General features: G+C 36.3%; 1 protein-coding gene across 2 annotated transcripts in view; it reads right to left on the minus strand.

Annotated features, from left to right (window-relative positions):
- Ift57 (intraflagellar transport 57) overlaps positions 1–24,589 on the minus strand; it is a 55,554-nt gene extending 30,965 nt beyond the window's left edge. The window contains exons 1-5 of one of the 2 annotated variants that reach the window (XM_042676905.1): positions 24,254–24,589; positions 21,876–22,038; positions 20,871–20,989; positions 18,216–18,306; positions 13,169–13,237 (exon numbers count right to left, since the gene is read on the minus strand). In XM_042676905.1, coding sequence (XP_042532839.1) covers positions 13,169–13,237; positions 18,216–18,306; positions 20,871–20,989; positions 21,876–22,038; positions 24,254–24,465 — 654 coding nt within the window. In that variant the 5' untranslated portion in view covers positions 24,466–24,589. The remainder of the gene's footprint in view (positions 1–13,168; positions 13,238–18,215; positions 18,307–20,870; positions 20,990–21,875; positions 22,039–24,253) is intronic. The other variant, XM_042676904.1, reaches the window with a different exon arrangement.
- Positions 24,590–25,251: the final 662 nt, after the last annotated feature.

Here is a 25,251-nt window from a genome sequence, read left to right on the forward strand (position 1 = left end):
CTGAATGGAAGGGAGGTATTCCTAATGTAGACGTGTCAAGTTTTATGCATGTGTGAAGGTTGAGAAGGATGTACCAGGTGTCCTTGTTGAACCCTAAAGTACTGGGAAATGTCCTCTGACATGTAAATCCTCACAGACACCTATATCTTGGTGCTTGGAAAAGCTAGGTGAATGCATATTGGCTGGTACATCTGGATCACGTCCTGAGCATTAGTAGAAGACCCAGGTTTGCTTAGTTTTATTTACTGCACCAAACAGGAGACCCGAGGGTTTGCTAAGGAAGGGTAGAAATGTGTGCACTGCCAGTACTATATGAATATGTGAGCTCTGACATTTGGGCATGTGTGTGAATATATACTAGCTTGCTCCTACTGAGGATTGGGCCTCTTTATTTCCCAATCCTGCAAAGCTATGCTGAACCAAGGTGGCATTTCCTTTAAGCACTCATTTTGCATGATGTGTATCAGAATGTAGATGCTCTAATCACTGACTTAAAAACATTTAGGTCAACTGGAGTTGGATGCTGTTGATTAAATCTCACAGCTGGTGCTGTCCAACTTTATCCCCTCATTCCCATGCTTTCTCCCCCTCTTTACATATGAGAGTCACCAAATGAGACCAGAAGAAGGGAGAGAGAGAGGAGAGGGAGACAGAAAGGGAGAGAGAGAGGAAGAGAATGAAAGAGAGGGAGAGAATATGAGTAACTTTTTTTCAAGGTACAAGGCAGCCAAGTGCCTTTTCCATTGTCACATCCTTAGTAAATAGCAATGTTCTTTCCTTCTTTTTTTCTTTTTTAAAGAAATCCATCCTGTCAGTTTCTTCAGGCCTGGACTTGGGATTATTCCAATTGTGAAATCATCTATCTATCTATCTATCTATCTATCTATCTAGGACATTTCTTTCATTTTCACAAAAGCAAATGTGTTTGTGGTAGGACTGTTTGAATATGATCCCAAATCAAGTTAGCAGGGTCCATGAAGATTAAACACTGCATTAGCCTATCCAGGGACATAAGCTATTTATTATATTGAGCCCTGTAGTAATATGGATTTATCCTTACTAGATTATTACTTGCTTCACTTTAGCAATGATTTGATAACTCTTACTCTCAATGTTCTAAAAATGATTTAATGCAGGAGCTCAAAAAGTTTCATTCATGAACAGGCCATATTTCATATACTTGGGAAATGGCCTAGTTCTTCAATGAAGAAAGGGCAAAAGGAGAACAGATCAGCATTCAGTTATTCAAACTATTAGTCTCTTCCTGCTTCCAGATTTGCACACCTACTTTATAATCTTATTCCAAATTAAAATTTCTTAGTGCCTAGTAACTGAATGCACTAACTGACAAGTCCTATTTATGAAGTATGAATCATTTTAAAACTCTACACTGTGCCTTGTTCATTATACTTGGAGAAAAATCTTTCATTCTCAATTTTTCTCCATTTAACAAATGACACTTTATGTGGGGCTATTAGTAAAAGATAAATAAACTGCTGTTTTCATTTGATCAAATTTTTATATCATCTTGACAAAGTCCTTGTCTGAAACAACATTAACTAAAATAAAGCACAGCTCTTGGGAAATTCTATTTCCCAGTTACTGCTGCAGAAGAGACAATTAGAAGCTCAATGAGACACAAGCTATCTAGCAGTCTTATTTATAATTCATTAATTCAACCAATAAGTCATTGGTTAAGCTCCCACAACATTCATGGGAAGAATCCAGATACTGTGTTTGGCTTGAAAAGATAAAAGGATTTAATCCCTGCCTGAAAAGTTTATAGCCTATTAGGAAATGTTTGAGGTCAGTTAATGGGAGAAATTTGGTCTTAGGTAAAAGAAGAAACTGATGAGAAGAGAACTGATCTTAAGGCTGTCAAATGAAGAATTGAAGATAATAGTCTAAATCATCTCATAAATTAACCTTAGGCTCAAATATTGGGGCACATGATCAAAGTCAGTTCAAGGATCAAACATCAAACATGTTAATAGTCTTCCCAGAGTCCTCTTCCAGTAGGTAATCCTCTTCTCCCAGATAATACTAATTGGATGTTTAAATATCAGAAAGATGATATTCTGTATGGTTTTGTATACTTGTGTGTTGTATAACTGTATAGTGGACATATAGTGGATATATATATATATATATCTGTATAGTGGACATATAGTGGATATATATATCTATATATCATAGATATATCTATATATGTCAACAACTTCATGGCTATACCAGTACCCAAACTGATTTGAATAGCTCGACCTATATTCCTAATGAGATGAATTTAAAAGAATAATTAACTATTAGGACTAAGTAATCCTAAGACTCAATGAACAATGCTATTTTGAGAGTCCTAATGTACTGGTATAAATGTAAAAAGGTGATCATGAATCCCATCTCTTTCACTAGATGCTGATCAAATGATTTAACTTTCTAAACCTCAGAGTTCCTATATTTAAATTGAGAACAATAATAGAACTTTCCCCTCTAAAAGTTTTCTGTAAGAACTGAGATAATGTATTTAAAAGATTTGTCCAGTACATGGCATATAAAAAGCACTAATATGCTTAAGCAATTATTATGATCATTATTACATACCAAATGTAATATTAGATTATTTCACACAGATGCAAAATGCCAAGTAACACTATGAATCAAAGAGTCTTATTTTCATTTCAAATAATGAGGAAAAACTAGGAATGGGGACATTGCTCAAGTGGCAGAGCATCTTTCTAGTAAGCATAAGGCCTTGAGTTCAAACCCATGTCAAAAAAATGTGAGATGCCCTGCCGGGCGCTGGTGGCTCACGCCTGTAATCCTAGCTACTCAGGAGGCTGAGATCTGAGGATCACAGTTCAAAGCCAGCCCGGGCAGGAGAGACCATGAGACTCCTATCTCCAATAAACCACCAGAAAACCGGAGTGCTCGCCTTGAGCTGAAGAGCTAAGGGACAGTGCCCAGGCCCAGAGTTCAAGCCCCACGACCGACCAAAAAAAAAAAAAAAAAAAGTGAGATGCCCAAATGTTACAGCTTTAATTTTCAGTGCCCTCCCATCTCATCTCTCTTAGAGTGCTATGGCTAAATTGGAGGGGGGGGGGGGGGCGGGGAGAGGAGAAAGAGAAGGAGACAGAGAAAGGAACTGAGAGAGGGAGAGAAAGAAAGAAAGGGAAAGAATATGAGGAACTCCAGGTACAAGGCAACCTTTTTCAATGTCACATCATTAGTAAATAGCAATGTTCGTTCTCTTTTTTAAATTTTTTTAAAAAATTTGACTCATGTGATCAGAGGTGTAATTTCCCAGTGTATTACTTTTTCTTTTACCATCCAGTGTGTTTACTTGTAGGAACACTCTCGATACCACAAATGAGGGAAGACATGCAATCTATGTTTCTTTGGGTCTGGCTTATTAATATAATTTTTTGCAAGTCTTCCCATTTCCTTATGAATGGTACAATGTCATTATTTCTGATGGATGAGTAGCATTCCATTTGTAAAAGCCTCAAAAAAAACCCCTAGGACTTAGCCAAAGATATGAAGGACCTCTATTGTGAAAACTTTGAAAATGTGTAAGAAATAGAAGCAAATTTAAAGAAATGGAAAGACCGTCCATGTTCCTAGACTGGGAGAGTTAACATCAAGAAAATGGCAATACTGCTCAAAGCAATGTACAAATTCAATGCAATACCCATCAAAATCCCAACAACAGTCTTCAATGAAATACAGAAAGCAATCCACAAATTTATATGGAATAATAAAAGACTGTGAATAGCAAAAAAGCAATCCTTAGCAGGAAGAATGGTGCTGGAATATCAATACCAAATTTTAAACTCTATTACACAGCCAAAGTAATAGCACAATGATAGGCCTGAGGACCTATGTCAAGTAGGTTATGACTATTTCTCTGGTTTATCTTGTCTTTTAACCCCATAATGTTTCCCACTCACACTGATTGGTAATATAAAGCTTCAATGTTTACATATTCAGATATATCAGGGTTTTTTTTGTTGTTCTTTGTTTTGGATTTTCTTGCTATACATTATCATTCTTAATTCTGTTAATAAAACATTTGCCACTCATATTTTTACTTTAATACTTTGTACTTTGTTTCTAAAAAGTATTGACTCATAGTAGTTTATTTGTATATTGTGTATGAGAGAGAAATCTAGCTTTTTCTTGAAATGGATAGACTGTTATAGCACAACCACTTCACTGAGTAGTTCAGTTCTCCTCACTAGCTCTCATTGTTTTACATACTAGCATCACACATATTTGTATAAATGGACTCTAAACTAATTTACTCATCTATTTTTTTTTCGTCGGTGGTGGGGCTTGAACTCTGGTCCCGGGTGCTGTCTCTCAGCTCTTCAGCTCAAGGATAGCATTCTACCACTTGAGTCAAAGTGCCACTTCCAGTTTTTTGAATGGTTTATTGAAGATAAGAGTCTCATGGACTTTCTTGCCTGGCTTTGAACCATGATCCTCAGATCTTGGCCTCCTGAATAACTAGGATTACAGGTGTGAGCCACTAGCTTATTCATCTATTTTATGTGAACATCACACTTTTATTTTAATTTACAAAAACTGCACAAAATACTACAAAGTCCATTTATCCTTCATCCAGATTCTGAAATGTTAGCACCTTACACAATACAATCTCAGGATAATTAAGAAAATAGGACTATAATGTTGCTGTCTAGATGCTAAGATTTGGGAGGATCTTTTCTTTGTTCCTTTTTGTGCTTTCATTAAAAAAAAAAACAAGAAGCATAATTTATGTTAAAAAGAATATGAAGTTGGGTGCCAGTGGCTCACATCTGTAATCTTAACTACTCAGGAGACTAATATCTGAAGATCATGGTTTAAAGCCAGCCTACGCAGGAAAGTCCAGAGCAGGAAGTAAAACAATGGCTCAAGTTCATTTATAACATAGTGTGCAGTGAATATCAGTGCTGAGTTAGTTCACCCTTTGTCACAACTTTTCTGTGCTTCCCTTCCCCCCTCCCAAAATCAGATAAACTTATATACAAGACAAAAGGTACAGAAATTAAAAACAAGGACAAAAGGGAAAAAACACAAAACAGGAAAAAAAAGGCTCAAATGATAGGGTGTTAGCTCTGAGCAAAAAGAGTTCAAAAATAGGAAGCCCTAGGACATTTTCTCTCTCTCTCTCTTCCCCCCTCTCTTTTTCTTATAAACACACAAAGAAAGAAAGAAAGAAAGGAAGGAAGGAAGGAAGGAAGGAAGGAAGGAAGGAAGGAAGGAAGGAAGGAAGAAAGGAAGGAAGGAAGGAAGGAAGGAAGGAAGGAAGGAAGGAAGGAAGGAAGGAAGGAAGGAAGGAAGGAAGAAAGGAAGGAAGGAAGGAAGGAAGGAAGGAAGGAAGGAAGGAAGGAAGGAAGGAAGGAAGGAAGGGAGAGAGAGAAAGGAAGGAAGGAAGGAAGGAAAAGAAAGGAAGAAAGAAAGGAAGAAAGGAAGGAAGGAAGGAAGGAAGGAAGGAAGGAAGGAAGGAAGGAAGGAAGGGACAGAGAGAGAGAAAGGAAGGAAGGAAGGAAGGAAGGAAGAAAGAAAGAAAGAAAGAAAGAAAGAAGAAAGAAAGGAAGAATGAATATAAATTTTTCAGCAAACAGGTAAAAATATGTTTGATTGACATTCAACAACTCGCTGTTGTAGGTGGCAAATGCTTTAATGCTTGACTAACAGAGAGCAGCGTGTTTCAGTACAATGGTGAGATTTAAAATTAGCCTTATAAAGATATATGGGAAATAGAAAGGCAGAACAGAGACAAACTAGGTGTTCACTGTGAGAAAAAGAACATGAGCCAAAATACAAAATGGAAATAGTTAGTTTGAGAAGATGGACCAGATACTTTAGAAATTTGAATATTGGGCAGCAAAAAAGAATTACATACTTTGAAAGGTTTTGAAATTTATTTTAAGGAATATAGCTTTTTGTCCTCCAGCTCAAGGAAGAAGAAGAGAATTTTAAACAAAGTACAATGAATTCATTTATGCATCCAACCAGTATTTATTCAGTGCCTAGTGCCACATACTGTTCTAGTTCAGAACAGTAAATAAGACAATAAAATCATGCAAAAAAACATTATACTTATGTTTTACTAAAATTTTTGAGTTTAGCATTTGTGGGTCAGAGTTCAATGGTGCTGCAGTAGCTAGTAATGAGGAGACAAAATATGAGCTAGGCTGTAGACATTTAAGACTCATGTAGAGGCAAGTGCAAAGGAATTTTAGATGAGTGGCAAAGGAAATAAAGATTAGGTGGTAGATATGCTTGAAAGATGTTTAAAAGTCTTCAAAGGGATGCATGTAACTGGGATCTCCCAGGGAAAACAAGGTTGTTGATGTGGACAAATATCAAATCTTACAGTCCTTGACAGTCTGATCAGTGGTTTTATAATCTGTCTAGATGGTCTTATAGACAGCAAAAAAAAAAAAAAATCACATTCATATTGGTAAGTTAGAGGATCAGGGTAAAAAAAATTAGAAAATATTTCTAAATATTTAGAAATAATTTCTATTATTTATTTCTAAATATTTAGGCCTAATGACTCATACCTGTAATCCTAGCTATTCAGAAGGCTGAGATCTGAGCATCGTGGTTCAAAGCCAGCCCAAGCAGGAAAGTCCATAAGACTCTTATCTCAATTAACCACCAGAAAATCAGAAATGGCTCTGTGGCTCAAGTAGCAGAGTGCTCACCTTAAGCTGAAGAACTCAGGGACAGTGCCCAGGCCCAGAGTTCAAGCCCCACAACCAACAAAACAACAACAACAACAACAACAACAAAACAAAACAAAACAAAAGACCATTTAAGGCATTACGGTTATATAGTAGGAATGATGAAAAGAATTTGGCCTTGAAAGTTGGGATGAATATGAGACATAAAGGAAGTGACTAGAGGTCCTGAATAAAAATGAAGTCAAATATTCAAAGCACCAATATTTTTCCAGGAGTAACAAGGGATGGGAATGGATAGGAAGGTTTAAGGAATACTGGGTTATAGAAGACAAAACATGAACATGTTCCGAATACCCATCTAAACATACTGAATTATGTAATAACATATTACTAATATTTGACTATGTTATTGATGTTGACTTAGGGACTATAACCTATCCATGTATGGATACATGAATGGAAGATTCCATCAGATTTTCATCAGATTCTCCTTAGGCATTTTTGAGTAGAGACTAATATATGGCAGAAAATTTAGTCAAGTGGGCCTTTAGTAATAATCCAGGTTATGGACATAAAGCTATTACATCACTAGGGCTTCTTGATATATACTGAAATACAAGCTTCTTGATGACTTGTATCCTGTGTAAGCTTCTTACTCAAAAATACTCCTAGCGACAGAAGGACTTATTTGTGTTGAAGGATTAATGCTTTTTCTATCCTCCTACTGCACACAGCAATGTCAGTTAGTAATTTCAGTGTCAAGGTGAAAATTGATACAAATTAAGAAATGTATCAAGTGTATACTCTAGAACAGCACCACGCCAGATGTGGTTCATAGGGTAGGTTAGAAGCCTGGGAAGAATGACTTATATTCCTATGTCACAGATGAGAAAACAGGGTCCCAGAGAGGTGGGTGAACTTTCTATGGTCATGTGGCTAGTGATTGGATTTTATCTAAGGCCATTACTGTGGCTATAGGGTTCACCTTGAAACTGTGGATCCTGATCTGGAAGGGACAGACCTTGAAAAGTCCTTGCTTCCCACCCTGGCTCACTCTACAGTAAAACCAAGATGGAAATTAGGATCAATCTTATTTCAAGTGTGGATTCAAAAGCTACACTAAAGATCAAGCAAAACTCTTGTCTTCTACACCCAGCAGGATCTGCTGTTTGAGCTTCCTCTGAGCAGAGAGAAGCTGGCTTTTTTCTCTAGGTCACATTTCCTGTTCACCTACAGGTGTAAAACTGATGGGGGGGGGGGGGGAGTGCAAGAGAGTTACTGGGAAAATAAAAGCACTCAGCCCTAATGTGTTCCATCACATTCAACATGAGGCATTTTAATCATTTCTCCTATGAAATGCAGCTAGTCTTCTCTCTCAACATACACAGGAGGCATTCCACTCAAATGTTTTGAGAAAGGTGAAGAAAAATATTTTCCTCAAGCAAAACTGAGTCAATGGTAATCTATGAGGCAAACCAGATTATAAAAGCGCCCCCCACCACCACCCCCCATGCACCCGGCCCCAACCAATTACTCAGAAAGGACATTTTCTTTTTCCCAGAAGGAAGGTGTACAATGGAGAACATTGAAAGTGCTTTGGATATTAACCAAAGCAGATCCATCTTCTTCTCTTTGATTCCAATACTGAGGACTGGCCTAGATGAGAGTCTCAAACTGAAATGAAGTTTTTATATTCTAAGCTCATAGTTTTACTTTCTTTCAGTTTTTGCTTTTTAAGCTAAAAGTTCTCTCATTCTTGGTACAAAGCGGTTTTTGTTTTTTTTTCTTTTTTTTCTTCTTGCAAGTAATTAAAAACCAATTGTGTTTAAGCCTTTTGAGATACTTGGTTCTATGCAGTTTCACTCAGGATTTGGTTTCTAAAACCTCAAATTTAGCATCTCAAGGAAGAATAGTATCTATGACATGTTTGAAAAAAATGCTTTGAAATGAAGTGATGGGCATTTAAAAATAGAATTCAGAGAGCATCTCTTTTTCACTGAAGGAGGAGGAGTGACGCATCTACATCACGCTCTCAGAGCACTGCTGCAGTGATTCTGTTGAGTTTCAAATGGAGAGAGGAGCATAGCCACCACAAAAATGCAGGCAGTTTTCTCAAGTGACCCATCAAAATAGAATAAAAAATAACCAGACACCTTGCTGACAGGATGCCACTAGAGCCTTCTCTCCCTGCCCCCACCCCACGCAACCCTGAATCTTCTGCTCCACATCCCTAACCAGCATGGCTCCTGTCCAAATATTAGAGCTGTAATTCAGATATGTCCTTCACCCATCTTGCTCAGGGTGATTACAATCAAATTTCAGATTTCAAGAACGTTCAAGAAGTTAGAGGAATATAGACTATGTGGAATTTTGTGGACTGGACTTGAAGCTTACTGTTCTTCTTGTGTCAAAATTTAACTAATTACCTACAGATGAAATTTTAGAACGTGACCCAGTCCCTTACTAATTGCAGATGTTACTTTAGGAGTAAGAAATTCACATAATATGTTTTTAAAAGAAAAATAGGTGAATAATTTTGAGATACATTTGAAAAGAGAATGAGTATTATCAAAATAGATTAGTTTGCAACTATGAAAACAGAACAATGGAACCTGCTGAAATTATTTTGGAGAGAAGAGAAGGGAATGATAGAGGTGTTGAGACTGATTGAAATATATTGGAAATGTGTGGAAATGTAACAATGAGTCCTCCTATGTACAACTTATGATGTAGGCTAATAAAGAATGGCTGAAGTGTATTTAAGGCTCAAAGTTAATAAATGTTTTGAAAAGCAGCTATTAGCCAAACAAATCCATTTCATTAATCATTCAGAGAAGGAATTTTCTCTATTCAGTGCTCATCAAACAATACTGCTATGTTATGATTTGCTTAGTCATTTAAAAGTTTTGCCAATGGGCAGACAGTATCTCTACAATTTTCCAAATCAATTAAGTAGAGGCTTCAAACACCCTGTGGCATTAAAGAATATAGATCACCAGGTCCTCTTTCAAGGACTTACTGCCAAGCTACAAGGAAGGTGGCCTGCTGACAGTTTGTCACCTGCAGAGAGCCACTTTACCTGGGACCAAGCCTGAATACATGCGAAGCCTGCCTCTGACAACAGTCAAGCAGACACCTTGCTCCAGGCTGCTACACTAGGTTGGCTAAGACTTTGTCAGGTCTGTATCATAGCTAGATTTCTCTAGTGCCTAACCCTGCTTTCTACCTCTTTCACCGGTGTCAATTTCTACTAAATATCCTGCCCCATAAGCTCTATCTCTGTCTCTGCTTTCCAGAGAACACAATCTGCAATGTGTCAGTTTACCTTTCACTTCTTTCATTTTACCACACCTAAGGAAAATGCTAGGGTTTTTCCAGCTTGTGTAATTACCATAAGAGTACCCTTTCCAGCATTACTTTAATTTATGAAAAGAAGGAACATACAGATTTCTTCCTGTAAATCTTACACGGTACACATGATACATGTGCCACTTCATTCAAAATTTATTTTCTCTATGAAGACTGAACTAAACCTTGCTATGAAATTCCAAATTTAACACCCCCTCAGACATGTAGTTATTCAATATTTTTGATTACTGAGGAACTTCTACACATGAGGCACAGGTGAAAAATACAGGGGAAAAGCTCCCGTTCTTTAGAAATTTTCATTCTAGTGGTTGAGACAGAGAATAAATAGAATGGTGATTAATAGAGTCTGTGCCAGCTACTTTAAATCCACAAGTAGAAAAGACTTAGTGCAAAGTCATACATTGTTAGACTTGAACAGTTACATATACATCACTTTCTCTGATAGTATGTTATCATTTTTATGTTATCATTCTTGTACTGGTAAAGAATACATCATATTAAATTTTGCAAAAATGGTATTACTTCTATGTTGTGAGTTTTAAATCTATGCTACTAACCCATATAGTAATATAGTAATTCTATCTTGGAGAAAAGCAGCCTAAACCATTATAAACTAGAGTCAGACACAGCTGGCTGAGGCAGATGCTTTAGTGGGCAATATTATAAGCTTGCCAGGTTTTTTAAAATAGGAAAGGGTTTTCTGTCTCATTAGTACTTTATGGTTGACCATCCACAAACACCTGGTGTTCAGGATTCTTCTTGCGAAAATATAACATATTTTTAACTCTAAAGGATATGTATGTGTACGTGTGTGTGTGTGTGTGTGTGTGTATACACATATATATTATTCTTTGTTCAAAGGATACCAATCTAGATAATCTATAAAGACACACAAATAAGAAAAATCATTTCTTATATAGTTTGAGATGATAAATTGAAGTCAGGACCAACAGGGACTTAGGATCAGTGACAGTGGAAAGAGCTCATACCCAAGCTACTTTGTGCAGAGGAATCCTTTACTTATCCCATCAATAGAAAAATCAATACAAATGACAAGTTTTATTCAGAAAATAACTGGATACAAATCCACATTTCTTTTTCCTCTCATTCTGAAGGAGTACTTCATCTTTATCATGGCCAATACATGCATTACAAAACTACCACTAGCATAGTGTACTTATTCAAGTAGGTAGGAAGAAATAAGAAAAGACTTGGAGTTTGGAGAAACAGTTCAAATTCAGGTGCTATAATTTATTAGCTTTCCAAAAACATAAACGGTCCCAAATTTATAAATTTTAGAATTTAAATTTGTAAAAAGGATATAAAAGCATTTACTTAAATAAACTTCAAAGTCAATAAAAAGCAGTAGTATTTTGTTGTTTTTCTGAGGTACTGAGGCCTCGTGTTTGACACTCCATAATTTGAACCTTTCCTTTAGTCCTTTTGTTTTTATCTCTTGAGACAGAGTCTCACTAACTTTGTCTGAGCTGGCCTTGAATTGTAATCTTCCTGCTGCCAACTTCTAAGTAGCTGGGAAATTTTAAGACTTTATTTATTTATTTATTTATTTATTATGGACTTTGCAAAATATTTAATCAGTTTTAATGCTCCATTTCTCTTCATTTTTGTTTCTTTTTTGTTTGTCTCTTTCTTCTGAGAAACCTTATGAAGTTAAGAAATAATTAAGTAGAAAAATTAAGATGTTACTATGGACTATAATAAAACAATTATTGACCATTGCCATTTGAGGGAGTTTCCTTGTTGCATGCATATTCATGTGGCAGGTTCCTCTACCTCCATTCAGAGGTATAAGATCTCTCTTCAGAAACTGCCTTAAAATCATGAAGGAAGCATTTTAAAGTAATCTGAAGATTACAAAATGATCTTCAAATATAAGTTATTGCTACAAATGGAGTTTATTTCTTTGGATATAAGTATTAACATTATTTGTAATTTCAATTGATCAATAACTTCACTTACTTAAGAAACAGTTATTTAACATCTTGTTTCATATGAGGAAGAATATAAAAAGGCTCTTTATCCCCACTATAAAGGGATTCATGGGCCAGATATGAAAGCAGAAACATGCGTAGAAAAATGAAATATTCAATTTGCCAACATGTACAGAACACTTTCTATGTGACAGTCTCATAATATTTCATATACAATTATTCTCTTAATCCTTAGGAATTTCATGAAAAGACTAATACTTTCATTTAACAGATGAAGAATACAAGACATCAGATGTTTGGAAATGGGCTCAGTTTAGAATCTTAGTAAGTACTAATGTCAAGACACATACAACTGAACTATAAGTGTGCATATTCCATCTTAAGCTGGGCCGTAGCCACACACACACTTCACTAATAATGAGTAGTGAAATTAACAATGTCAAGATAGCAAAAGGCATAAAAAAACATCTTGGAGCAGGTTAAAGTTATCAAGATATTAGATCGAAGTCTGGTCCAAATTTAAGGATTCATACAAATTAACTAAAGACAAATAAGAATATATTACATTTGTACTTTTTTGAGTGTGCACAGTTATATACTTTATTGAAATATAATATACAGACAGAAAAAATGTCAAAGTCCAATCTGTATATTTAAAATCTAAATGAGAGTATACTCCTATAGTGTATTTATTTCATAATTAAAACAGAGAATAAAAGAAACCTGTTTTAAAGCAATGCCTGACACCTATCCATAGCCATTCTTAATATAATTTATTTTACTTCAAAGTATTACAATTTTAGTATCTTCTATAAACAAGATCAATCAATACTGGCCAATTTTAATGGAGAATAACTTGAAGTAGAATAATTTATGCCTTTCCATAATTAAACATGCCACTAGGAAAATAAATTATTTCAAGTTTGCATGAGCAACATTATGCTGATTTGTTGATTTTCCATAGTTTAGATAGAAGACTGTCTCATGCCTCTGGATTTTTATATTTGCCATAATTGTATATACCATTTTGTATATAAGAAGCAGAACTTCAGAACTAAGTTTTAGCTGATACATAAAGTATTATCTGACAATGACACTGAGATTTCCAACACAATGTTGACTGCTTTTCAGTGTTCTGTATCCAATGAAACTTACCAAGCGATAGGTCTGAGCCTTTAAAACGTTGAGATCAATAAAGTTTTCTTCATTATCTGTCTCCTCTTCCTTAGGAAAATAAAAATATTTTAAATTATGCAAAATAATTTTAACATTCCAGCCTTTCTATAAATAATATACTAAGCTCTACTAAGCTTTATTAAAAACGAACCCAGTAAAATGTATTTATGAGCCTAATAAACATATGCATAAAGTATGGTACAATATTATTAACAACTCATATTTTCTTTGAAGTTCTGATCTTTAACAAGATCATTCTTGAAGTCACTGTAGAATAAAATAAAAATGAGACAAAGGAAAGGAGATAATGCTGCAGAACATAAAACAGGAGAAAACAACCCCAAGTAGTATATTTGAAATAGATAGTAAGTTTATGAAAGTATTGAGCAGCATGACTGGAATGGACAAAAATGTGAGACTGACAAAAAACAGTCTCACTTCAGAGACTAACAACAGTGATGTGTATTTCTTACATTTTTGTGCTTAAGCTTGATATGTAAATGGTTATACACACTCCTAAGTCCATGGGCCTTTAAATTTGTTTAGAAAGTTAATTCAAATGGATTCCAAACTTGTCCTGATCTGTACACCAACTGGTTGTGTGGAGTGTGGGTAGGAAGTGATCTCTGAGAGGCAATTTCCTCCTTAATGTGCAGTAAAATGAAGCAAATATTATCAGCATGTAAAACCAAGTATGAGCTTTCCTCTTTCTTCAAATGTGTTTTGAGGCCAAGTGATAGTAGGTAAAACAAATTTAAGAAGAATTTCTCATCTTAAAAACATGATAATAGGGGCTGGGGAGGTGGCTCAGTGGTAGAGCGCTTGCCTTGCATGCATGAGGCCCTGGGTTCAATTCCTCAGCACCACATAAACAAAAAGAAAAAAGCTGGAAGTGGCGCTGTGGCTCAAGTGGTAGAGTGCTGGCCTTGAGCTGAAGAGCTGAGGGCAGAGGCCAGGCCCAGAGTTCAGGCCCCACGACCAGACCCCCCAAAAAACAAAAACAAAAACAAAAAAAATGATAATAAAGCTAGTAGAACTTGCTCCTCAAGTAACAATACGATCATGCAAAGAAACAAGCACTAGCAAGTGAGTGTTGGCTGGTATACACTTTCATGTAGCTGTAGAGTGGTGGATTTGAAAGACAATGCTTCACTTCACAAATAGGTAGGGAAGTGGTTCTGAGATCAGTAGCATCAGTATCACTTGTAAACTAGTTAGAATGCAAACTCTAAGGTTCTATCTTTTCAGAAACTAAGATCTATTCAGAAAACTCTGTGAGTAGGGCACTAAAGTAAGTGTATTTGTTTTCTTCCCTCCCCTACACTTTTATTATATACAAGATATACAGATTATATGAATCAAATAATTATTGAAAATAATTCAACTCAATAATTCAGAAGTCCCAAAAATTTCCTACCATTTCTTTGTCACCAATTTATACCTACTTAATTCTCTTACTAGCAATTATTAAGAATATCATTTCAAAGAGTAGGTGGGAATATTTTGTATCATGACCAATATGTTTTTTAAAAAAAATAATGATCAATGTGTTCTGTTTTGATCTGCTAGTTTAAAACAAAAGATGATCTTCACATCCTTGGCCGGCTCCTATCACACTCTGGCAATAAAAGTACTATGGTACCATCAAAAAGCTTTTTAGCACTGACTCAGCTAAGCTCTCCTTAGCAAGAAAAATGGGAGAAGTAAAAGGGCCTCTTGTACTGAGAGGATCTCTTGTAACACTATAATGACAATATGGAAGAAAAGAAAGAAAAAAATTGGGGAGGTATACTAAAAGAAGACAGGAGCTAGGGAAGGTCTTCAAAGTTGGTGTCATGATGGCATAAGATCTTTCTTGCCTGATGGTTGGAAAAAAAATGTGTGAACAGGCTGCTTTCTACTTTGTGCCTTTACATTTATAAGCCCAGTAATGCTGCTTTTAATTTAAAATAATTCATTGAAAAAAATCAGCATTAGTTTTGACAAGCTATGCAGTGTGCTGACAGATTTTCTAGTCCTATCAACCTGGAGATACAACAGTAAGCAAAAATTAGGCCTGGTTTCTGCTCTCACATAATTTTTTTTACCCCCACTGATGAGCAGAGATTTTTCATGCCTCCCCTAAATAGTGCTTTGAAGTTACATGTCTTCGAAGTTAAATGTTGGTGTACTAAAACTAGGTATCTGTCAATCAACTGTTAATAACAAATTGTTACTAAAGATGGAGGGAGCTGGGGTGTTGCTCCAGGAGTAGAGCAAGCATGAGATCCCGGGCTCAGTCCCCAGTGTTGGGGGAGAAAATAAAAGACTACATGAGGGTATGTCAAGTAGAATAAATGAGTAAAAAAATGGCAAAACAAATGTTTACAAATACAAAGAATGAAGTATAAACTTCTTTAAATGGCCAAAACAATCCATCTGTTCTGTTCTATCCTCCAAGCTCTCCCCTGTCTCACTCAGAAGCTTTGCCCACAATTGTTCTGCCTCAGAATCCAGATCATGAAAAGCTCCTTTCTGTTGCCAGCTCTGTACATGCTGTATTAGTATTCTCTCTCTGCCCCCCTCCTCTCTCCCTCTCTCCTTTTTCCCTCTCCCTCTCCCTCTCTCATTGTCTCCCTCTCCCTCTGTCTCTCTCTCTCTCTGTCTTTCTGTCTCTCTCTCTCCACAGTGAAAACAGGAGTTATACCATGGGAGAAGAACATCCAAAAGAAACAAAAAAAAACACATAGTACATTATAAATACATTACAAACAACAGTAACAAAGATAAAACCTCTCATGCCCCTATCTTGGGGTTCATTTAATAGAGTGTATATTCTGAAGACTACATACATTCAATCACAGCCTATATGCTTTTCCAGGAGTGTGGATCTCTATTTTTCTTATTTTTTTATACCAACATTTTTATTGTAACTAAGTGATTACACAAATTTCACAGTATTGTGAGATAGTGATACTTTGTTAAAGCCACAAACATTCTAACCTTCATGGGGCAAATTGTCTTAATCGTGGTCTATAAAGTTGATTAATTCTATGAGCTTTGACAATACAGTTATTTCTTCCACATCGGGTGATATGTACATTTCTTTCCTTTTGCTTAGTGTCAGCTGCTCCCTCTTTCCCACTCATTCCTTCCCTCTCATCCCTGCCATTGAGTTGCTTAGTTCGGTTTGATCTATGACCAGTGCAGCTGATGGTTCCCACTGTTGTATGTTTTCCCGTTTCCCTCTGTTTTAGTGTCCTCCTCCTAGTTTCCCTCCGATGTGTATATCATATATGTGGTCCGCAGCATGGAGTCATTTAGTAATGATTCAACCGGATGAGTGGAGGTCCTTTGTTTCCCCAGTCTTGTTTACTTTGTTGTATCTCCTTACATTTTGGATTAAACATCCACTTATCTGGAAGACCATGTGCCGTTTGTCTCTTATTACCAGTCTCTTATTGACTTCTGCTACATAAAAATAAGTGCATGTACAATGAATGAGCACTTTTTTGCCTTGTCTTTTCAAATTTATCACTTTAAAAATATATCTTTTAAGTTGACTAGTTTTATGATTATTTTCTTTTAATAGTGGAATCATCTTTTAACCTATGTTTATTATAACTGCTGATAAACTAAAATTTTGAAGAACTAGTGAGAGAGTAATAAGGATCCTCCTATCCACTTAACTTTCATTCACACACTGATACTTTTCTTCTTCCACATATTCTACATAGTTGAGGTCATAATGACAAAGTATAAGTAATCCTCACGCCACCAAAGTTACTTTGTAAATAATTTGTAATAGGTATATAATATTTTCTTTGGTTTCATTCTAAATTATGTAATAGTTATATTTTTAGTATTTGGTATTAAAATAATTGAGTAATTTACCCTAACTTATGTAGGTTATATACACAATCTATTTACTAACAAGTGATTTAAAAACCATCAAGCAATACTTTTCTACTTTTTGTCAGATGTGGGGCTTGGATCAGGGCCTGGGGGCTTTCCCTAAACTTTTATTGCTCAAGGCACCACTTTTGAGCCACAGCTCCACTTCCAGTTTTTAGGTTATTAATTGGAGATGAGAGTCTCATGGACTTTTCTGCCAGGCTGGCTGTCAATTACAACTCTCAGATCTTAGCTCCTGAACTGCTAGAATGACAGGAGTGAGCCAAAAGGGCCAGGCTAAAAAAAATAAAATAAAATCTTTAATTGGTTCATGACAGCAAAATACCATACACAGTTGTTTTTTCTATCTTGTCTTTTCCAGACCATGTGTATACTTTCTAAAGTACTACAGTCAGTCCATTTATAGTTCTGAGAAAGAATTATCCTGAGAAAAAGACCTTTGTCTCTGTGTCTTATTAGTCTGGTTTGTTTGTTGTAGAGATTTGACCATTTAACTTTATAGCTTGGATAGGATGTTAAACAGGGAAAAGGTGCCCATAACACCAAACAGCTGAAATATTGGTTATTTTAAAACATTTTTTAAAAATTCCTGGAGTAGTCATCAAAATTTGAGATGCACAAAGAAATTTCTTAGAAATAAATGCTATTCATATGAGAATGTATTACTCCTAAGTTCTTAGGGGGGAGGGTTGTTGCTGTTATTTGTTTCTGTTTTTGTTGTTATGAGAGTCTTGTTATGTACCTCAGATTAATCTTGAAGTCAAAATCCTCCTACCTTAATCCTAGATGTTGAAATTACAGACCATTAAGACAATTCTTGTGTTCTAGATTCTTTGTCAGGCATAGTTTATTCAAGAAATGACTGACCTTGTTAACAAAATACTTACTCACATAACTAATATTATACAATTACTTTTGTAGTTTAAGAACCTCTGCTGAAACTCATTAGAGAATATCAATATTAATTTACTTAAAAGCCTAAAGAACTCACAATTGATATTGTCCTTAAAAGCTTCTATCTTTTCAAAACAATGAAATAAAATGCATTCCAGAAAATAGAAGTCCACAGAAATTCTGAGAAGGGAAGGAAACCAAAGATAGAAAAGAAAAGGAAGTTCAGCAACATACATACCACAAATTCTTCATCCAATTTACTTAATGTTAACTCTGCATCATCTTCTCCAACAGCCTCCTCTTCTAATTCTTCCACTGGGTAAGCTGGCCTAAAATGAGAGAGCTTAGTATGAGAGTTTTAACAAATTTTAGTAAGATGAAGGAAGTATAGTGAGAAAATTAAAAATCACTTTTACATCATATCTTGTCCCTTTTGCTCCTTTCCTACAATCTCTATTACAATTTCATATTCTTCCTGAAACACACTGTGTAAAAAAAAGTAAAGCTGTTTATCTCCAAATACAAAGAAAAAATTCACAACTATGATACTTTGCAATCTTTGATGCAATACATGTTCTGCACTAATATACGACACTTAAGTACATATGTTTTTCTCATTTTCTCCACACATCTGCACTATATTTTATTGATTAACAATACTACAATAATCCTGGAGGCCTATGAAAAAATTAATGTTCTTTCTAGTTTCTGTCCAAGACAACATTGAAAAGATCATCTTTGTATATTTATCATTATGCATACCATTTAGATTAAATTTGTGCAAGTGGAATAGTTAGATCAGCAACTTTCTACAAATTATCGTTTTGCTAGAATTGGCCTGCAAAATATTACCCTAATTTACACTCGCAACAATCCTAAAAAAGAGTATCTCTCTGTCTATACATTCAGCAATATGATGTACACATTAATCTTTGCCAATTAAACAAGTGAAGAAATTTCATTCCTGTTTTTTTAACTGAATTTCTTTAGGATGAGAGTGGCTGAACAGCTTTTCTAGTTTAATTGGTTACTCATTTCCATTTCAGTGAAATGCCCAATTATGCTCTTTGCCCTTTGGCTTTTTATAAATTAAGAAAATTTATGCTCTGCTTGATCTCTATTAAAAATATCTTACCTAGTTTATTACTTACAATCCTGGCTACTAAAAATAGTTTAATCTTATCAAATAGATATGGCAACATTTTCTTGCACAGATCTGAGATTTATCATATATATAAAGCTTTTCCTCATACAATATTTACTATCACCTTTCAGTATTTTAGTATTTCTATAGAGTTTTTTCTTTACATTTTTATCTTTGATCAACTTGAAGCTTATTTTTATACAGGTAATGAGCTTGATTCTTGTTTCCAAAATCTAATTAGCGTTCCTAACACAATCAGTTCTCTGTGAATTCACCCAACTTCTTTAAACACTTTCAACAAGTTTTATTTTTCTGTTTTCATACTACATATAAAGTACTTCCACTATACCAAAATATCGTTAAGAATAAACATCTTAATTACATTAGTCATATAATTTTCTCAAAAGCAGTGTTCTATAATTTATTTGTTATGTGATTACTAGTAAACATACAACTATATATATTTGGTGTATTCTCTAAGTTCTGTCACTTTTCAGCTTTCCTCCATCTTCTTTCCCAGATAACTACAGTCCTTATACATTATGCAAGTCATAATACACAAACCAGGAATAAAATATGTGTAGCACAAAGAAAGGGCAAAATCAAATAGTGACTGAGGTACTAATAACTTCTGATGAAGTTAAAACATACAGGACTAGAGATTTAGTAACTTAAAATATGCCAAACAGCTTCATATTCCATAACTTATGTTTTCTTGAAATCTAATAAAAAAGTATTGTGATTGTGTTGTTATCCTTTATATTGTTCTAGTGGATATGTTTGGATTGGTGTGAGAAAAACTGCTGTTTTACCTTAAAAATATGAGTATCAGTAATTTAACACAACTCAAAAATAACCTAATTCAACTCAATAATAACCTAAATCAAGGAAGTTTTTATATTAAAAAATATAAATATATTACAATATTATCAGGGCTATTTCTACCAAAATTATCTTTAATCCAAAAAATGCTGCTTAGTCATTTGTGTGATATATTACACATTCTATCAATCTTAATGTATGAAATATGAAAATAATATAATTTCTAATTATAAACTGCATAAATTTTCTGATTTTTTTTCTTGATCTGTATGCTCAACATCTACATATATGATACACCATATGCTCTAGTATAGCATCATATGTTAAGGTACACCAATTGCCACAGTATACATATGATGATTAAAGGATTTCTAGTAAGAAAGACTGTGAATAAATTATTTTAATGCCATAGGAAAAATACAATATAATACTAAAGACATAAACAGAGTACTTTCAGTTCACATAATGAAACAATAAACAACATCTAGAAGTGTTAGGTAGCTTCTTAGTATTATGGTTACACAGCCTAAAGCAGAGAAAAATCCCATTTTTAGCACTATATGAATTTCCATTTTTTCCCAAATAAAGAGCTATCAGTTACTTCCATGCATATGCTATGGTTGTTTGTATAAATAAATCTATGTACCAAGAGAATTTTAATAAATTTTCCTAAATTTACAAAGATGTACAGTCACAGTTAAACCTTTATAGCTACATAATGAATACAGAAGGGCACAATAATATCTAATATTACTTTATTCCTGGTTTTGAAGAAAGACATTCTAATTTCATCTGTACTGACCTTTCTTAACCTCCTATGGCACTTTCAGTTTGGAACAACCAATTACTATCCGTTCAATTAAACAGCATTGCTCCTCAGAGGAAAAGGCATGTACATAAAATTATACTAGGTTGGATAATAGTTACCTTTTCCAGGTAAAGCCAATATATTTTAGTGCTTCTTCGGCTAAACAATCCAAAACATAGCATACATGCTCTCCATAACCCGACTTTAATTTTGAAGGGGGAAAGTCTGCAGTTCTCCCCTGAAACAAACAAACAATTAACAGGAAATTATCTTGTTATTTTCTAAATATCAAAATTGTTAACATTTTAAGCAAAATATTTGTACCAATTTTTTCAACAAATTTTTGGACAATTTTTTGTTTAAAAATACTCTGCAATACAAATATCACCTTTCTATTTTTAAAATAGTTTAACTGTAATTACATTGTTCCTTATAATTATTAAAGCTTTTCTTTCAAACTATAGATAGAAAATTGAGGAAAACTAAGATATTTTATTGTTAAAATTACCAAATTAACAGGCAATAAATAATATCATAGCAGCAGGAAAAAAAACCATTGATCTTATTAGGATAAAAAGAAAATCAGTAGAACTGCAGGTATGATCATGTATTGTTGAACCAAGTATGTGAAGGACAGAGTCATCTGTCAAAAACTAATAATGTGTGCCCAAAATATCTCACTGCCAGTCTTCTGGAAAAACAAAAATGAAAACAACTGTTTTTCTAGGTTATCAGAGTTCTCTTTCAAAACATAAAAGTATTATACACATAAACTGACATGCTGAATTGAAATCCTTTTGTACAACTATTTAAAGATATTGAAAAAGAAATTTAAAGAAATACAGAGTTTCAATGATAGTTTTTAATCATACTTTTAGAGAAGAGACTGATACCCATAAATTTACCCCCTAAGACTTAACAAGAAAAATATCATTACTATGGGCCATAAAGAATACATACTAAGCATTTGAGAAGTAGCATTAGTGTTATAATATCAAGCATACTGAAGTTTTACTTGAAAACACATTCAGAGGTAATTATTTACATATATACATATTCATAAAAAGAGTCATCTAACATTTGTTGGCTTCAGAACATGTAAAAAGAAGAGTGTTTACACTTACAAATGATCGAAGCTCAGATAATATGCTAGATATTGTTGCATTAGGGTCATCATACTCTTGAGGCTGCTCAAAGGGATGTCCAGTTTTGTTAATCAGCCAAGCAGCAATAGTGCAAAACATGTAGAACTGTTCACCAGGGTTTGTAGGCAGGGCAAAATAGTGTCTGTTCCAAAACAAGGGGGCAGAAGGGAATGGTTAATTGTACAAGTAAGTCTATAACTCATGAGGCCAAATCAAAATATGCTTGACAACTTGTTTTTTCCCTGTCAAATCATCTTCAAATCAAAAGACATCAATAACTCACTCTTTGAAGTTTCAGTAATCCACAGTGCTCACATTAAATTTTGAATCAGCAGGATTAGAGGAATTGCTATTGTAAATTAGATCAGAGACTTAATCCTTAGGAAAGGTAATGCATGTTAGAAAACAAAGAGTGTAAAACTTTTGCAAAATCACTTAAGTGATTAATAATAGATGAGTAATCCCTCTCAAATAGTGATTTAGAACTAGGAGAGGCTTACAATGAAACACAAGAAAATTTAAAAAAATTATTCACTATGTATTTCTGTTGCTATTAGCAATGTTAAACAGTTGTTTTCATTTTAGCCACATATTCAAATCAATGAAGGCCATAAAATACTGCTTTTTGGCCACACATAACTATTTTCCTTATCAATGGATAAAATAGTAACTTCTTTAGTGGAGCTCTACTATATGTATATGTCAAAAGATTCCTACCTAAATAGAATTAAGAATCTGTTACATCCTCAGTCCAACAAAACATTTAATGTTTATCCTCTGCTCTACCAAAAATACTCCAATAAAGATCAATATGGTACATGATAGAAATAAAACTTGTGAGTAATACCATTCTGGTCAGTTTAATCAAAGATCTTATTTTGGGCTTTTTTATATAGCTATAACTGTTACGTTTATAATGTGTTTAGATTAATAGAAGCATTGTGCTATGGTTAATTCAGAATTCACTGGTATATTTCAAGTTTCCCCAACTTTTCTACAGATAAGTGTAAATGTTCTAGAAAGAAAGAAAGAAAAAAGGCCATGAAAATCCTTCCAGATATGTGCATAAAACACTTCCAAAGAGCCAACAACTCATTTTTTCCTTATCAACTGCTACTCTTCAAAGGCAGAGGAATAGATACTGACAGATATTGAAGATCAAGACAGTGGCTCTCAAACACTATGTGCGTTACTCAGAAGACTTGATTATACAGACTGCTGGCACGACCCATAGTTTTTAGAAAAGGTAAGAGTTGAGCCAGGCCCTGAGAAATTTCTAAATTTCTAGGTGATGCTGGTGTTGTCTGGTAACTATACTATGAGAACCATTAAATTGGATATCTCCATACAAACCCATGGTTCAAAGTACATGGCTCAACTCCCTAGGAAATAGTACAGGAATATGAGCAGAAGCCTTACAGACACTTGCAAAATAGAATCCAATTTTATTAGCACTATAGGAATATCAGTTGTTTACATTATCATGATCAATGCAACATTGCTATCATAGATCAAGTTGAACTGCTTTTCCCCCTAACTTTTTCCTACTATGGGCTAAATATGGATCTTTCAAAGAAAGCCTACAAATCTTTTCATTCAAGCTACTGACAGAAAGCAGAGGAATGAGATCAGGGAGATTTATTTGGAGTTACCTGCCGACATTAAAAGAAAGTTCTCTAATTCGCAATCTTCATTGTTTTACAGAACAACACAACGTGTTAAAGTTAGAAAAAAAAAGCGATGCATTTTATTTATCACTAAGTTACAGTGATGAGACAGTGCTACTTGTCCACTGCGTTCTACCACTCCAATGGCACCGCCTTTGGGATATTGGGAGTTCCAAGGGTTGTCATTTCGTGTGTGGTGGTTTCCACTTCTCTGCTCCTAAGAGTGCTATTATTTCAGAGCAGAAGCCTACCCTAGCAATTAGTTCACGAGTGGACCGTTTATAAAGTGCCCCGCAGCAAGCCAGCTACAGAAAGTCTAGCACAAGGACAAGGAAGCCTAGAACTCGCTCTACACCGTGCTCCCGGACTGGTGCGCTCCCGGACTGGTGCGCGGTGCTCTCCACACGGTCTCTGGTCCTTGTTTGGTGAGGGCGCGCGCGCGCTCTCAAGCGGGGCCGGCGGGCCCTGCCTTCCTCTCCGCAGTTTCCAAACTTCGCGACTTTCTCGGCCTGAGTGTGAGCTCCACAAGTTCCGCGAGCTCCCGGGGGCGCCCGGCGGAGCCCGCAGCGCACGGCCCTTCCCGGGGCAGCCATCAGGCAGGCCGGGCCGGGCGGCTCCGCGCTCCGTGTCCCCAGCCTGGCCCGAGCCCGGCCGGGCCCCGGCGGGCGCTCGAGGGCGAGGTGCACCCACCTGGATGGGGGCTTCAGGTTGTTCTTCCGGAGGAGCTCCTCCTCGTAGCAGAGCAGCTTCAGCTTCTCCACCAAGTCCTCCATCACCACGAACATGTGGTAGGCCGCGCCGGGCCCTCGCTCCACGCCCGCCTCCCCTGCCCCGTCGCCGCGAGACCGCGACACCCCATCTTCCAACCCCGACGGTGAGACCACTGCTGCGGCGGCAGCCATGGCCGGGCGGACAGGAGTGCGACGTGAGGAGGGCTCGGGCCCACAGGAGCTCCACGGCCTAAGCCGCTGGCGCCGAGGCAGCCAGGACCGCGGCGACCCGTTACCAGGCGACCGCAGGGCAACCGGTCACCACGGAAACTAGACTCCGCCTCCTTCCCTCCTGGCTCTCAGGATCTCCGCAAACCTCCCTCCAACCAGAGTGGGGTCCCTGCGTGACGTCATCTTGTGCCCGCCCCTTGCCTCTCCTCCGAGGAAGTGTGAGTGGCCCCGCCCTTCGTGGGGGCGTGGCGTCTCGTCTTCTGCGACCCGATTCGACGGCAGCATCTCCACTGCTGCCGGAAGGCGGGGCTCGGGGATAGGGCTCCGCGGGGATAGGGCTCCGCGGGGATAGGGCTCCGCGGGGATAGGGCTCCCGGTGACTGATAGGGACCTTACCTGGACCAGGTGCGTAGTAGGAGCCCTGGGGCCTGCATCTCGGTCGCTCGTCAGCATTTCAAATGCTGTCTGGGCAACGTCCACTGCTGGCTCTGTGAGATGTTCTCAAAGTTTCAAGTTTCACAGTTGTAGCGATAGTCGAAATGAATAGGTTTCACTGTAAAGGGCTTCCCAACAAGTCCTTTTCTTTTTTTTTTTCTGGGCGCTGTCCCTCAGATCTTCAGCTCAAGGCTAGCGCTCTACCATTTCAGCCACAGCGCCACTTCCGGCTTTTTCTGCTTATGTGGTTGTTGAGGAGATCGAACCCAGGGCCTCAAGCATGCAAGGCAAGCGCTCTACCACTGAGCCACC

This window comes from Dipodomys spectabilis, unplaced genomic scaffold, assembly GCF_019054845.1.
Source record: "Dipodomys spectabilis isolate Male_0828 unplaced genomic scaffold, ASM1905484v1 ptg000032l, whole genome shotgun sequence".
NCBI lineage: Eukaryota > Metazoa > Chordata > Mammalia > Rodentia > Heteromyidae > Dipodomys > Dipodomys spectabilis.